A 16,399-nucleotide genomic window follows, 5' to 3' on the forward strand; every position below is an offset into this window, starting at 1 on the left:
AGCAAAGCTGATAAATCGCTCAGTACAGGTACAGGCCTCATTCAAACCACAGGGTAACATTTGCCATCATCAAAACTTAAATTTTTGAACCACAAGAAGTTCTTTAGACATCTGTGACTTGAATTTTGAACCCTGTCAGGATGTCACTTGGACTTCACTGGTGAACATTGAAAAGACGTCAAGACAACTTTAATTCTGGCTCTCCACTGGACATCTTTTGGACATGTTTTTGCTCGGTGGGTGTGAAGATGTGGCTTGGGCCTGTTAATGTGTGCAGGTGACCAATGACTAAAGGTGCAACTCACAAAATTCACCTAAAACGGCAAGTTAAGGTGATCAGATGCCAACAAATACTGTAAATATATGTTTTAACAGGTAATTCCGGAGGAGAATCTAGGGATGAAGTGTTTTCCTAAAATTTTAAATAATAAAACTGTCCAGCTGAGATTACTCTTTTATTCCTGTTTCCCCCCTGAAAACAAGATCATTCCCCCAATATCAGGAAGACATCACCTGATTCAATAAAGGGTGAGATTAAGATTTGTAAAGCTTTTTAGATTAGGAGCGACCTGGTTGCATCCTTCAGGTATTCTTGCAGCGCGCGCTCCTGTGACGCACGGTCACATCCAGTCAGGTCAGCATCGGAAATGAATGCGCTGCAACACAGACAGGATGAGACCGGTTCCGTGCAGAACATACATCCCACAATTAATTCTCCCAACAGCGCTTCCTCCTGCGGTCACTGGTGTGTGTTTGGATCTGCTTCTTCCCATCTTTTTTCTCTTTTCAAGGTTTTGTTGGGACTAAGAGGAAACCTGGGCACCTGGATAGGAAATATTTCAGAATTGTTTATTTGGACATCTTTTTAAAAAATCTGCAACCTGTTCTGAAGCAGAACATTAATAAAAGAAGCAACGAAGGAAACAGCTTCTCGCGAGGTAAAAGTTTTGCCACATTTTCTCTTTTCAAACGTCTCCAACTGTGGAACGAAGACGCGAACAGAAGAAATGTGAAGACAGATTTCCTCCTCTTTGACGCACCGAGACAGATCTCTGCTCCTCGTTCATACAGGTCAGATGTGTGTGTGGATGTAAAAACGCTGTTAGCTGAGAGTTATAGGTTTGGTTACACCTCTCCAAACTGAAACTCGACTCTCCGCACCGTCACTTCTGCCCGCAAACCGAGGCGCCCCGAGTTGGAGGTGCTGCGGGAGGACGCTATGGGACGACCCCAAATACTAATGTGATGGGTAAGATTATCAGCTGTTTGTATGGATGAGCCTGTGGTTCCTGAAGGAGCCAAGTGGGTGTCACAAAGTGCCAGAAAACGGTTATTGAAGAGGTTTGTGCCATGGTGCGAGAAAGCTGCGTAAAATGCGCAAAAAGTCCGCAGAGGGCTCTCCAAATGAGACTTATTATCTGAAAGTTGCCTGATTCATTTCAAACAAACCTCTTTGCTGTATCCTGAATTTGTGCGTAATTGTCGCTACCGCTTTTACGCACACGAGTGAATTGATTTCTAACGCGTAATTGAAGCTTGTGTTGTAATAAGTCTTGGGCTTCGGTGTGTGTGTGTTTGGGAAAGAGAGAGAGTGTGTGTGTGTTTATGGTGCTGATGAATCCACACCCCTGGAACCTGAGTGAAAGAGACTGCTGGAACTTATTGAACGGACAGAGTGACAGTATGAAAGTTAAAGTGAACCTGATCACTTTAAAACAGCCACCTATGCGCGTAAATTTGCGCAAAAGTCGCACCAGACTATCTGCAAACAGCAAAACAATCATGTGGTCTATTGGTGTTTGATAGTAATGACATCACACCTTCAATCCTGCTCAAAAGCTCGTGTGCACGTTCCAGTGTCACGTGACTGTTCTCATGTAAAAGCCATAGATAGGGACTTATAACGTGTCTGCTTATGAATCCACCAAGTCCTTCAAACTGTCACCCTGCTGCATTTTAACCACACTCAAAGGTCCCATTCTTGTTCCAGTCATTGATTAAACTGTTCGTTTAGGTTTATACGTAGATTTTATTTCCCAATGTGAAATTTTACAGTCTTCTCTGCACTGTCAGCAATAAATTCTGGTGAAGAAATAACGATTGCTTCCTCTGTTGGCCTGAAAGCAGTCAAGATAAAATATATTGTGATTTGACTGCTTTTAGGCCAGAAAAAGTACTCGGGGACATGACCTCAGTTTCCATAATGGTGGCTATGGCCCTGACTCAACTTACAATTTATAGTCACCTCCTCTATGATATAATACTCCTGTAAGGACATTTGGAGTCACGTTCTGTGATTTATTTTGGTTTAAAGGAGCTGCAAGGAATAAAAGTTGTTTTATTTAAGATTTGTCAAGCAAATGCATGTGTCTTTGTATTTGTTTTAGTTTTTGTAAGTTAGATTGAGCGTGTGCTTTTTCCTACTTCAGATTTATTTCATATCACTTGTATTTATGCGATTTTTTCAGGTCTAAAAAGGAAGGTGTATTGTGTTTAGTTGGCTGGATGGATGGATGAATGGATGGATGGATGGATGCTGACCTTTGAGTGTGTGTCTTGTCCGGTGATTTGTGTGTGATGCTGACTTGCTGTGTGGGTGTAAACGACTCTCCGGGCCCTTGGGGATGCTGATGTCCAGGGCTCCGTTGCTATGGAAACACAATGCAATAGCCAGTGATGAGTTGATCCTCTGGGTGCCGATGAGCGGGAGGCAGGCCATGGCGGTGTTTGGTCGCGTAATCTCTGGGTGGTGACAAGTTCAAAGGCAGGCGTCTTCATTGTGAGAGGCTCTGCTGCTCCGTAGCTCCTTCAAGCTGCCTTCAAGTCAGAGCGGCAATGCTGTTGTGAATCCAGGTGGATTTTCTTATACGTACGTGTGGTGGCATGTAGTCTTTTCACATGTTTTAGTGACGAACTGTAGCTGCCTCTTTTCAGTCAGCACATTTTGCACTCTCTAACCTTTGTTGTAGATATTCAGGAAATACAAACTCAGACAAAACGAGTAGTCTTTGTTAGCAGGCAAATTAGAAACGGGGGCTGATTACCGTATTTACTTTCATTTCGTACTCGGAGATGAAGCATTTGAACTTAAAATCAAAGTTTACTCGGAAAGTTTTCTTGTTATACCACAAAACTAATGTATCTCGTGTGAATGAATATAACGTTACGTGCACGTCGTAACAATGTTACGTCTTCAAACCTTTTCGTCTTGAAGTGAACATGCGTGCTCAGAATAGTAACAGCGTGCCAAGCTAGCATTATGTGTCCTCTTCGGTCTCTTCATCTCTACCATGATGTTCATAGAGGTTGCTAGTTCCAATCCCAGCTCCCCTGGCTCCAGTTCGGGCGCCCATTTTGGCCCTGCACCTGAACTGCTGTGATAGCGATTTGAAAAACCAACACTCCCCAGCAGTGTTACGAGCAGAGTCCGCTAACAAGTTGTAGCTATAGTTAGAGGACACTCTGAAAATCACAGTTAAGGGCAGAGCAGCCGGAGGACATCAGAGAGAAAACCGGAAAACATTTTTTCCAGAAACAAGGGTTGTTCATGGAAATTGACAGAAAAGATGGAAAAGAAAGTTGGCAACTAATTTTCTTGTGATCGACTAATTGATACATTGACTGATCGCTGCAGCTCTGTTTTGACTGTCAGTAAAAGTACCTCCATTTGACTCTGCGCTGTAGTAATGGTGCTGTAGCCCGAGAGCACATTACATAAATTAGCCTGTAGATTAGCCAACAGGTAGATTCTACCTGTGATGTTTCCTCTTATTCATTCATATGTTTTCCGCTCAGCTATTTTTGGCATGTTGGATGTTGGCATGCATCAGACCTTGATGGTCCCACAACATGACAAACTCCTGTCCACCCTCGTCACACCCACACAGGAAGCAATGAGTTAATAAGATGATGATGATGACGATGATGATGGCTTTGCTTCTGCCTGCCGGTGTTCTGCTATTCATCAGAACACATTTTTTAAACAGTGCTTTTGTTCATTGTATAAACATGAGGGAAAGCTACATATTAGTTATTCATCATTTAAATTGATAATAGTATTCTGACATCAGGGACGAGTGATTTCACTCTTCAGGGGTATATTTGACTACTAAGTACTACAGGGCAGCAGCCTACAGGGAGAACTGGTTACATTTCCAGCTGTCATCACATTAAAGGTTTGTTGGTGTCCCTTTAGTGTTTTGATTTCTCTTTCTGTTTGCTAAGACACACTTTCCTCTAGTTTGGGACCAGATTTAATGCATAAAACATGAAGGGAAAGTGAATAATAAAATGTGACTTGTCCTCGCTTACACACAATGAAAAAGAGAAAACTGAACAAACTTTGTGTCACCGATTACCAAAAATGATTGCTCCTTCTCCTGCATAAAAAAAAAATCACCCCTGTCGCATATTTCTCCCTTCTGGTGGCTTTAATTTTACCCTTTTCTCTCAGAAAACTTCCAGATACAATATTATTTGGATTGTTTGTAATGTTGGCATATTTAGAGATTACCTTATTACTTCTATTAATTAAGACCTTTTTTCTTTCCCTGTCAGTCTTTTGTGGTAGTTGTAGACTCAAAAAGTAACCAGCAGATTTTTAAAAAAATATATACTGGTCACTTCTCTTTTGCAACACATCCTCATACCTAAACGACTGAATAGGTCGATTGTCAGCATCTCCCAAATGACATATATCACTGTTTCAAAAACAACATGACCTTTGCAGTGCAACAGCGTCAGGCCACTGACCTCCATTGTATGGTCGCAGTTTGGTAAGGCTTAGGCACTAAAACTACTTGGTTAGGTTTAGGTATTAAAGTTCTTGGTTAGGTCGCTTGTTTAACCCGACTGTCCATCCCCAACTTCCTCCCTATACAGACTTTTCACTTTGCATACAACTTCTCCTCACGTCCTCCTTCCCCGCTGTAATAATTACTACAGCTGCTAGAGGGCGCCTAACAACAAATGTAAAGACTAAGCCCCTTTCACAGTCGACCTATATGGTCGTTTTTCTGATGAGGACAGGCTGCTCTTTTTACCCCGGCTGATTCAACTCTGCTGAAGGTGTTGAATCGAGCCTTCAGCCACTTGATGCTTATCATTTTTTATCCCTAACGTGCAGGAAGGCAAACAATACACCATCATCAGTCCTGGAGGCTGCAGCTCTGCAGGTCGGAGAGCAGTTTGGTGTTAGCAGAGGTTTGCGCTCAGTTGACTGCCTTATTGTTTAATCGTTAGGTAGCTTTGGGAGCACTCAGACTAAAACTAAAATATGCAAAATGTTTAATGGAATACAGTTAGCCCATGAAATGCTAAACATAAACTAGAGGCTTATTTACATCTCTGTCTCATAAAAAATAAATAAATCTCTGTGAGCCTTGAGGCCTTGAGTCTTGAATTGTTCTCACCCTCATTAATATCTCTTAACTTCTTTGAGTCCTAATTCATCCAAATCTGAAGGAACATACATGATTCAGGTCTGTTTGAATCAGCGCAAATGAAACTTTCCACATATATGAATATCTGCCATAAATCTGCTTGGAAATCATTGAAAATGGACGCTCCTTATAACTACAGCTCTTACTTGACATGCCTTGCTAAAACGTGTAAAGTCTTCTTTGAGTAAAGTGAGTAAAAAAGCCAATAATCATTAATAATCATCATTAATAAGTGCTAAATTTAAAGTTCATTAAACTTTGGTTCATAGTTGTTTCACTGTTAAAAAATAATGAAATAAGTTTACATCCCAGATGTGGTGATCACAGAGGAAGGGGATCAGACCTGCTAATATTTGCACTTGGCTCACTGTGAGGGCTTAATGTGCGCCCAGTCGTAAAAGATAAAGAATAAAAATTGATCAGCAATATTTTTAGTAATGGCTGCTGGCAAGAGAAACCAGTTGAAACATTTTGGAGCTGTACAGTAGAGTCATAAAACTTTACAGCAACATCATTATCTCTCTTCTATCCTCCTCCTCTTTCTCCTCCTCATGCCCTCCTCGTATTCCTTTCGTTTTCCTGCTTGACTTCCCTCACCTCTTCCTCCTTGCACTCTTTTCTCTCCCATGAATCCTCTGATCCTTGCTTCTTTTCTTCTTGTTTCTTATTCGTTACTCACTTTCTCTCTCGTCTTATTTCCCTTCCTCTTCCTCCATCTCCCCTATCTCTGTCACAGTACTCTCTCCTCTCCACACCCATTTTCCTTATCTCTTTGTCATCTTTTTCCTCTTCCCCTCTCCCTGACCTTCTTCCATCTGTTCCTCCATCTCTCTCCTTACTGACCCGTGCCTCCCTCTCTCCTCTTTCTCTCTTTCCTCATCTTCTCCCTCACTCCTTCTTTATTTTCCCTCTCATCCTCCTCTTTTCTCTTCTCTTGCCCCGTTTCTTCTCTTATGTCCCTCCCTTGTTTACTCTTATTTTTTTCCTCCTCGTCCTTATTTTCCTCTTTGTCATCCTCATCTTTTACTTTCCTCCTTTTTGTCCCCGTCCTCCTTGTCCTCCTCATCCGTCCTGCAGGCTGTTGATGGAGAGGATTTCGAATGTCAGCCGGGACAGTGGTCATCGCAGGAGGAATTCTGGCTACAGTCATCTTACTGACCATCGTCGCTGTACTGTGTTTATGTAGGTTGCAGGTATGACTATTTTACTATCGACTATTTCAGTGACTATGCAGCCTTTCCAGGCTGCTGAATGTATGTAACAGTAGGTTAGACTTTCATCCTTTCAATCAGAAACACCTTGCTATAAAAATACAGAAACACAAAGTACAATGAGCATTTAACTGAAAAGGGTCTATACCCATAGTCACTGTACCTAGGCACAGCTGTGCTTTGAGCTCAATGCTAATATGCTCAGAATGATTGTCAGTGTTAAAGTGGAAATAGACAACTTTTTAACTTTCCCCTCTCCGAGCATTTTCCTGTGGTATTACTGTTAGCGCTGTTGTCACTAACACATCGTTAGCAACATGGCAACAGCTAGTAGCCGGCTACTGTCCAAAGCAAAAAACAACTGTAAGAATCCTAGTTTAACCTAGAAATCTCGCCCTTGTATCATTCAGTATCATGTAGTAGAAAGAATGCCAGTTTTGAACCATCTCATGTCCCGTTGCTAAGAGGGAACACAGTAAATGCCCGTCCTATCACTCGTGTTTTACCTCAATTTCTATCGCTCACAGCATGGTTATTTTTCTTTACCTGGGGATAGCGACTGGGAAAACAATTCCACTTCCTGTTCTGGTTGTGCAATGGCAACGGCTTCTTTTGTGCTTTAATGCCACCTTCATTTCGGCAGGAAAAATCGAGCTCGGTGGGCAGGCCAAATAGCATTGTAAAAAGCGAGGTTTATAGGAAACCAATCTATATGCAGATGATGTCATTTTATTTACAGCCATAGAGTGCAGCAGGGATGATGTATTTTTGTAGGCTAACCTGGAAGTTAGCATCGCCCTGGTTCCCTCATTTATGATACCTACATGTTTTGTTCAGCAAGATAATCTCAATGAACACCATTTGAATGTTTTTTTTAAGCGTAAATGAAATCGGCAGGAGTAAAAAGCTAATGTTAGGCTACAAATGAAGTACACTGCGGTCGCATTACTTCAACGTCACCACCACTAAGTGTCTCACTACATAGCTACTACACACACTTTACCATAAATTGACCAATCTACAAGTTGTAAAGTTAGTTAGAATAGTTTGTAACTAAAGTCCGCCTGCACTATATTACTCTGTCCAATCAGTATTTACCTTAGAATGACAAGTAGCAGCATAATAGTTGTCTATTGGCAGTTTAACATTAAAATAACTTGTCCTAACTTTGACAATGACTCTGACCTGCAGTTCTCTCTTATTGTGATTGACCACTCAAGTATTACTGCTGTAAGAGGGAGGAGTCTGAGAAGGGGGAAGAGGAGGAACCAGAGCTCGCCACCATGTCTCCGACCCGCCCTCTGGCTCTGTCCGCTCCCCCTTCGCCTCCGACGCCTGAGCACTTTGGCGAGGAACCGGAGACCTACCCCCCCACCTTCCTCACCGAGGCCAACGGGCCTGCCAGCTACTCCCCCACACCGCCGTCGCGCAGGTGCCACCGCTCACACGCCTTCTGCCCGTCCTGCGCCCGCTGCTCGCTGCCTTTCTACCTGCAGCACCCCGAGAGGCTGTGCAACGGCGGACGCAGGATCAGCTACAGGACTGTGCAGCAGCATGACCTGGATCTGCCAATGGACCTGGCCAGCTTCTACCACAAGCTCAACCTCATCCGCTCCGTCACCATGAGGGAGGTGTACACCCACAGTGTCAGCACCGATGTCTAGGAGCAGACAGTGTGGAAGCAGCGCCGCCCTTATGGCCCGGAGGAGAGGTTGATTAATACAAACTAACTGAACTAACATTTTACGTGTTGCCTGGAATGCAGCTTTAAAACTGTGCTGTACTGATGCACTGCGATACTGAGGGCTTTTGGGTGATGTAATCAATCCCCTGGCAGCCATATTGGAGGTCTGCATCTCCGGAGCAACTGCTAACAGCTGAATGCATGTCTGAACATAAACATTTGTTTCTGACAGACATGAAGAGACTAACTTTTGTCAGTTTTGACTTAAAACTGATCATTTTGTGACCATTACATATGACTTTGTGTGTAGATAATTAGCTAATTAGCTAGTTAAATAGCCAACCAATATATGTGTTTTAAAGTATAACAAAGACAATTAACAATTTGAGCGTTTGTGAGTGAATTGAACACAGGTTTTGTTTGTTTGAATGAACCACAAAAGAGACAGAAATGGAGGGGAAAAAATCCCAAATTAAAATCAAGTTCAAATAGGCTGGTTCCCGAATGACACTAATGCCTAGTTAACAGTTTGTTCAGGCTAACTGAATCTCTTTTAAAGGGTGAGTCTGTTCAAATTTTCAACAAATCCCATGTGCAGACCAAAACCATTAATGAATGTATTTATTAACGAGTACTGTGTGTGTATCAACTTGATATGTCTTCTTCCCCTGTGCCATAGAGCTCCATTACTGTCCAAAAACTATTAAAAACACATCAATGAACCACACTGTTGCACTGGGTGACATGTTCCTTCATTACCATGAACTCACACAACATAGTTTATAGTGTCTCAATCGCACTCGTCCTGCAGCCCTAAATACTCACGAGAGCACCAAATGTGGACCAATCCGCCGCTGAAAATAGGCCCCAACAAATGCACTACTTCCACAATCGTGCTTTAGGAAAATTACAGTGACCAGCTGTTTACATAAATTACCGGGCGTTATAGTTGAAACTACTGTATGTATTTTTGAGGTGCTATATAGATTTATGTCTTCAGTAAGAGCCATTGGCTCGGAGGAAGATTTGAGAGACAGGCCAACACGTTATTGGTTTTGGTCTTTTCATGGGATTTGTTCAGAAGAAAAATATAGAGTAAAACTCACCCTTTAAGCTCCAAATCAAGAGAGCTTTGGAGAAGAAAACAAAGCTAAAGACACGTCTGTTTCCTGAGTCAGTAGCTTCCATTTGTAAACTGTTCACATTTAATGAGACTGACCTCACATACAGTCACAAAGACCTTTTTTAATAGAAAACCAATATTTGTGCACAATCCATTCTACAACAGACCAGTACTCTGCTCCATACTGAACATCCAGTATAAAATATAGGGTACTTATAATACCACTTGACTGTGATACATTCATGCAGTGGAAAAAAATATACAAGTGGATGTGCCCATAGACAAAATGTTTTTGTGTTTGTTTGTGTGGCAGCAACTGTAAAGTGTTCAATAACTGTTACGTTTCACATTTATTTCTTTCACAGTGGAAATCCTTCACCTAACAATTCATTAGAGACAGATAGACTTTTTGAATATTTGAATGCAGGTGTGAGAGGCTTTTAAAGGTGCAATATGTAAGAACCTGTTGAATTCTCAAAACAAAAAGGGGGCAGCGTATCAACTGAACAACTAACTGCAGCTAACATTAGCTAGTTAGCTCAGTTAGCCGTGCAGCTAGCAGTCCATGCTGGAGGCTCAGAGTAGCGGGGGAGTGTTGCTGTTTTCACTGCTAGCACATGAGCTTTGGACCAGGATGGGCCAGGGCTAGCTGGTTAGCATGCTGACTTTTGTATGTCACCGCAACACAATACATGGATGTCATAAAGTCTGTCGATCATTTAAGAACATTTTTGAATGTTTTCAACTAAAATTCTTACATATCGCACCTTTAAGGTTTAAAATGAATGCCGAGCATATAAGAAGAAGAATTTTTCCTTGATATTAACAATTCAGTTTCTCTGAGCTCGGCAGGTTTCCTGGGGAAAGAAAACTATTTTGGGACACAAATGAATTCGAGAGCAGAAATTACAAACTTGTACACTCATTAAAATATCATGCACATAAATGAGAATTTAAAGGGCAACTCCACAGATCTTGGGGAGTACTACTGCAATTGTGGAAAAAGTAGTAAAAAGTAAAGCCTTTTGTGCCTCCAGAGGAATCTGCATGTAATCTGATAAATTGCCTCCAGTGGTGCATTGTGGGTAATGTAGGCAGGTCTTGAAAAGGAACCATGTGTACAATAAAAAGGGTGATATTTCTGTTTGTGCTGTATCGATTCAAGCTGTCCATAATGAGTCCAACAGTTTTATAGGTGTGCAATGCTAAACCAAAAGCAATGCTGCTTTTGGAAACCTGGAAACTCAGTGGCTAAGTTGTATTGTGGGTAATGTAAGCAACATTACCCACAATGCTACTTAGCCACTGAGTGACATCACTGGAGGAAATGTATCAGATAACACACAGCTTCCTCTGGAGCCACAAAATCCTTTTTACTGCTTTTTCCACATATGCAGCAGTACACCCCAAGACCTGTAAACACACTTTTCAATGTGTAAAATTGCCAAATTGGTGGAGTTACCCTTTAAGTGCACTAAGTAGTATTTTGTGCCAGCACATTAGTTTTAGGTTTAGACACTTACCAAGCTCAGTATAACTTGTTAAAATCTGAATTTTTATTTTAAATCAACATTCAATATCAAAACAATTGGTCAAAATTTTTCCATGACATCCAAAACAGGATTTTTGACCAAAGAAAATTAAATTATTGGTGTCAAGAATGGCATTTTTCATATTCGACAATTAGAATATTTGCATGTATTCAGCTTTAAATGATAAAAATACATTCCCCATTTGTTTCAAAACCAGGTGAAACATCATCAAGTCAGTAATTGTATGGATATCATCCAAAGTTGGGATCTAAAGTAGTTTTATCCTTGGGTCTAAAAAATGAATGAAAAAAAAAAGGCTTCTCACACAAACATTACATGAAGCTTCAGTTTTACTAATGTTTGTGTTCACTTGAGTAGATTTGTCAGCACGACGCTGTATTTTTTCGCCTGTATTGATTATAATTGAGACGGTGGAGAGCAGCTGGTGATACTGTCAGTATGTGAGTGTTTCAGTGTGTGAATTCCTGTTTGTTTGCCTTGGTGCAGAAAAACAAATAACATTTTAAAGGGCTTTTCTGAAGCATTCAATGATCCAATGACTGTGATTCCTGGAGGACATTTATTTCCTGTTGTCACCCCGCTGTAGATAGATGCTGTGCTGTGGGCGATGGTTTGGGCTTTTCACCAGATATTGAGCATTTAAGACAAAATACAAATAACTGATCGCACATTTGGGTATTTATTAATGATAGTACAGTAGATGAGTATTTGGTATTTTACAAATGTCACATCAGAAGAAAGAACAGCTTCTCCAGGAGCTGCAGATTGTTTTTTCCTTAATCCCAAAATGAACATTCAGATGGATTTAAAATTCTCATTTGGAGCAAACTTAAAGGACATCATGTATGACAAAATAATACACTGCTTAAAAATGACATAAGCTCTGTTTATTGTTGTTGAATGTTTTTGTTTTTTTCTGTCATGTGAGATTTTTTCCTGAGTGTTTCATGAAGTTTGTTAAGCCTTCTGTAGCAACACGTCGTCTTCAGCTAACACTGATCACGAGTGTGTCGGATGGAAGTGCAGAACCTGCAGAGACCTAAAACACCTTCGCTAGGATGAAGCAGCAGTTAGTGTGTCTGCCCTCTAAAGCTGGGAGGTTGTTGGTTCAACAAAGAGCTGAACATTAATATTTGTAAGAATATAAATGACTAAAATCCAGTCCTGAAACATGACCTCACTCAACATATTGATGTTTAAAGTGTACCAGCTTGTTAATAAATTAAATCTCTGCTATCTAATGTTGTAATGTTTCTCATGACCTCTGACCTCTCAGAGAAAAGAGGCTTTTTGCCTTGAACTGAGTCTTCCAGGTGGTGCATCCTGCAAGGCAGAGTACAGCCCTGAAAAACGTCTATCAATACAATTGCTGGATGGAAAGGAAATGGAGAAGGTGCTCATTGGTGTGAAAGAATACGTATAAAATTGGTAAAACAAAAGAGAAATGAGGTTGTTGGTGCTGTGAGGTGGAACTGTGTTTTTATTTCTTTTTTTAGGCTTCTCACACAACAAGAAAGTATCAGTGCCAGAATCATCCGCACCACATATTGCTATAACTGCCTGGTCTGACACAGTGACCAACGTAAGAGACAAAAACATTGTAGTCTGAACCCGCCATTACAGTGACGGGAAATAGAAAATGTATTAAAAAAATTATAATTTGGTAACACTTTCTATGAAGCTCGTGTTTGTAATGCATTATAATGTATTATGAACATATATATAACATGTTATGATGCACCTAAACAGCTGTATAACTGTAATTATAAGCTCTCATGAATTCTTTATAACAACAACCATAACTCATTATCATAACAACATCTATAATGCATCATAAACATTAGTATAATGTATGTTAGTGCCTGTTAAAAAATACATTATCAGTGTGCTTGAATCTATTTTTTTCACTTTTTCACTTTCCCAGCAACCATAACATTATAACATTAACATTATAATACATCATAACAGTGATTAAAATGTGTTATGAATTCATTTCATGTATTCTAACAAGGAGAAGTTTAATACACTGTGAGTGTCCAAAAGTCATTATAAAATGCTTTATAATTTATGATTATTGTTATGTAGCATTCTCAATATATATTTATATAACTTATGAGTATAGACACACTATAATGCATTAAAAGTACGTTTCTGATATATTATAGACATTGCCAAGTTTCAAGTTTTGAGTTTTCCCTTTACTGTTTATAAAGCATCACGAAAAGGTGCAATGTGTAAGATTTTTTTGTTTAAAGATTCAAAAAAATAACTGAAATTATCAACAGAATCTGAAGAAATGACAGTTTCAACGTTATGCCACTCACGTTTATGTATTGTGTATTGCAGACAAATCTATTGAAGTTAGCATGCTAACCAGCTAGCCTGTTGCTATGGGAAAGATAGTGAATGTCTCAGTCCATGCAGTCAGCTAATACAACCACTAGCTGCATGGCTAACTGAGCTTACTTGCTAACAGCAGCTACAGTTAGCAGGCCCCTATTTGTTTGCGGTATGAATTTGACTGGTAGCCAATTCTCACACATTGCACCTTAATATTCATGAGAGCTGATAACAATGATTTTACAGCACTATAGGTGCATTATAATGCATTACAGTGATGGGTATTCATAGTGTTACCACTTATTTTTTTCAGTTGAATTACTTATCACAGACATTTCAATACCTTGAACATGCTTTATATTCAGTAACTGACTTTTCTTGTACTACCTTCAGTGGTACAAAATTGGCGAGCACACAGTAACTTCAATATATAACCACAGAGATACGATCATGATCGGAATAAACCAGTTTATAAAATTGAGCAATAAGAATGTTGTAACATTTTGTGAGCTTTACTTGGGTATAATAAAACTTCTGTTTGTATTACACTTGTGGTGAAAGATCACCTTTTGTTTCTGGTCGTTTCCTTCTTTATTCTCCATCAGTCCGTATCTTAAAATACACAAAATGATGCTGCATGAAGTCATTTATTTCTATCTCTTGACAATTTGATGTTTACTGCAATTTTTAGATACCAACTTCATGCTTCTCCTGATCTTAGAGAGGTCCCCCACTCAGCCTACCAGGCAGTAACTCTGCTCAGGCAAAGTTCTGCCTGCAGCAAGCTCCGACTATTAAATGTTTTAGGTTACAGAAGTAGCTGGGGTTACAGTTTGCATGTAGCCACAGAGGAAACACATCCTGGGACTCAGGGCAAATAGGTCTCTGACATATAAATATCCACCCCACTGATAAGTAAAGCCTCCGACATGAATCCATTCAGGGCGTTTTGGGGGATTGAGCTGCAGGATCTACACTTTTAAACTTCCTCAAGAAGAATGAGTGCAGAACCACTTTGTTATTCAGTGAGTAGACTGAAATAGCTGCATTTGTTTCCTCTCTGCTTCAGTAGTTCATGTGTTTCTGTTATCCTGCGGTTCACAGGACGAGAGGTTTGATGCTGTCACACTGGCCAGCAGGGGGCGTCAGCTGCAAACCTGAGTCTACTGTCGCTGCTCTGTGTGTGAAAGTGACTTCATTTACAGTGTTAATAAAATGATGCAAATCTCTTTGGTATCTGTGTTCTACCTTCTGGGGGGCATTAAATAAAGAGCAGCAGAGAGGGAGTTCATTCAGGACAGATTTTTTTCTGTTTGGTTGTTTTTTTAATTTTCTTTTATCAGTTTCAACCCTCATTAAATTAAAAGTCAACTTGTTTGCATGAGAGGGAGCCTGGGGGAAGAGAGTGGAGGTCACTGGAGAAGGATGCACAGATTACAGTCATTACAGCGTTTTAATGGATTCATAGCTGGGATGCACCGCAACAATTATCTTGACATTTTCATCATCGCAGCCTCGACTTTCAACAGGAGCCTGAAGTACCGTTATAAAAAATTTCATGACTGAATGACACAACACAATTTCATACTGTTTTACTTTGTTTATATCTGGCGGACCCTGCCACCTTTCTAGCTTCAAACAGTGTTCTGGGGACCTTATTTTCCTCTGAGTTTGTATTATTACATCATTAATATTGTAAATATTATTATGAATTTGAATTACTTCTCCAAAACTACACAGTGCCCCTTTAATGTGTTTACAGGTCTTGGGAGTACTAACAGGGTTGAAAGTAGTTTTAAGTTCTTGCCAGTACTTCTACGTCAAACTTCAGTAAGGAGATTTTTGCAGGAAAACAACCCCACAGCATTTGATATCAGACAGTCAGCTGCGGCAGTGTTGACCCAAGCTAGCGTAACTACAACTAGGTATAGAAAAGCAGCAGGGTTCCCTCCAGCACGGATTAAAAACACAACATGGAGGGGGAGAAGCAATTTAGAATCAATGTATAAGGAAAGTACATGTTGTTTGAGTTGATATAACGTAAGCAGATGTGTTTTCTTGTTGGAAATGCGGTCGTGACTGGTTTTGAAGGTGCACGCAGCCCTTTTTTCATTCTGGCACTCAACCTTTTAGTGGTACTGAGTACCTGACAGTACCAGCCTATTTTCACGCGAGTACTCCTGCATGTGTGAAAAAAGTGGTATAAGGCCTGCTGTGACCACAGAGGAAGCTGCATGTAATCTGGTAAATTGCCCCCGGTGGTTCTGTAAAGCAGTCCACTTGGGTAGCATTGCACTCCTGTCACACTGTCGGACTCATTGTGGACAGTTTATAAACAGATGATCAAAACTGAGACAACAAAAGCAGAGATATCACCTGTTTTATTCAACATTTTTATTCTTCCTATTCAAAACCTGGTTCCTACATTACCCACAATACAATTAGCCACTGAGTGACATCACTGGAGCCAATTACTCAGATTGCATGCGACTTCCTGTGGAACCACAACAGGGTTTATACGACCTTTCACTTCTACTTCTACTCCCCAAGACCTGTAAACACACTTAAATTGTGTTGAATTGGAGGAGTGACCCTTTAAGGGAGCGCTGGTGGCCTGGGCATCAGGGCGCCACACCCAGGCCTGTCATCTCTTTACTGTTTGCTATGAAATATTAGTGTAAAGTGCACCCCCCCCCCAAAAAAAATAATGATTTAATGTTATGATTTATATGCCTTTTGTGCCTGTTTTTCTGTTTCATTTGTGTTTTTTCGTGGTTTTGTCTTCCTTCTCCTCATTTACACTTCATTCTTTAGTGTCTCAGTTGGTTTGTGTATCATAATCTGTTTTCACTTTTCAAGGAGATTTACATGTCGAGAGCATCCTGCTTAAACAAAGGTTAAATAAAGCTATCAAATCCTCTCCCTCAGTCTCCCTGCTGTTAATGTGCCTTTGGGAAAGCATGTATGGGGGTACGTGATACAGTTTATGTTTTTCTTTTCTCTGAATAAATCTATGACTTTATATAAAAATGACAGGGGCAAATACG

At 40.4% G+C, this 16,399-nt stretch overlaps 1 protein-coding gene across 3 annotated transcripts; it reads left to right on the top strand.

Moving 5' to 3' along the window:
• Positions 1–1,171: 1,171 nt before the first annotated feature.
• Positions 1,172–8,712, top strand: fam163b (family with sequence similarity 163 member B). Of its 3 annotated transcripts, none has more exons than XM_084359499.1 (3): positions 1,172–1,249; positions 6,519–6,634; positions 7,873–8,712. In XM_084359499.1, exons 2-3 carry the CDS (start codon positions 6,542–6,544, stop codon positions 8,314–8,316), a joined length of 537 nt encoding a protein of 178 aa, XP_084215625.1. In that variant the 5' UTR covers positions 1,172–1,249; positions 6,519–6,541; the 3' UTR covers positions 8,317–8,712. The 3 variants fall into 3 exon arrangements, with proteins under 3 accessions (XP_084215625.1, XP_084215627.1, XP_084215626.1); XM_084359501.1 differs by lacking the exon at positions 1,172–1,249 and adding an exon at positions 2,730–2,873; XM_084359500.1 differs by lacking the exon at positions 1,172–1,249 and having other exon boundaries at positions 6,190–6,634.
• The last annotated feature ends 7,687 nt before the right edge of the window (positions 8,713–16,399 follow it).

This window comes from Pagrus pagrus, assembly GCF_965226575.1.
Source record: "Pagrus pagrus genome assembly, chromosome: 8".
NCBI classification, from domain to species: Eukaryota; Metazoa; Chordata; class Actinopteri; order Spariformes; family Sparidae; genus Pagrus; species Pagrus pagrus.

What these genes read in the sequence shown, in the direction of transcription:
- fam163b (XM_084359499.1), top strand. Translation starts at nt 6,542, where the DNA reads ATGTCAGCCGGGACAGTGGTCATCGCAGGAGGAATTCTGGCTACAGTC. An exon ending in TGTGTTTATGTAGGTTGCAG is followed by an intron (nt 6,635 to 7,872) that starts GTATGACTATTT and finishes TGACCACTCAAG; the next exon opens with TATTACTGCTGTAAGAGGGA.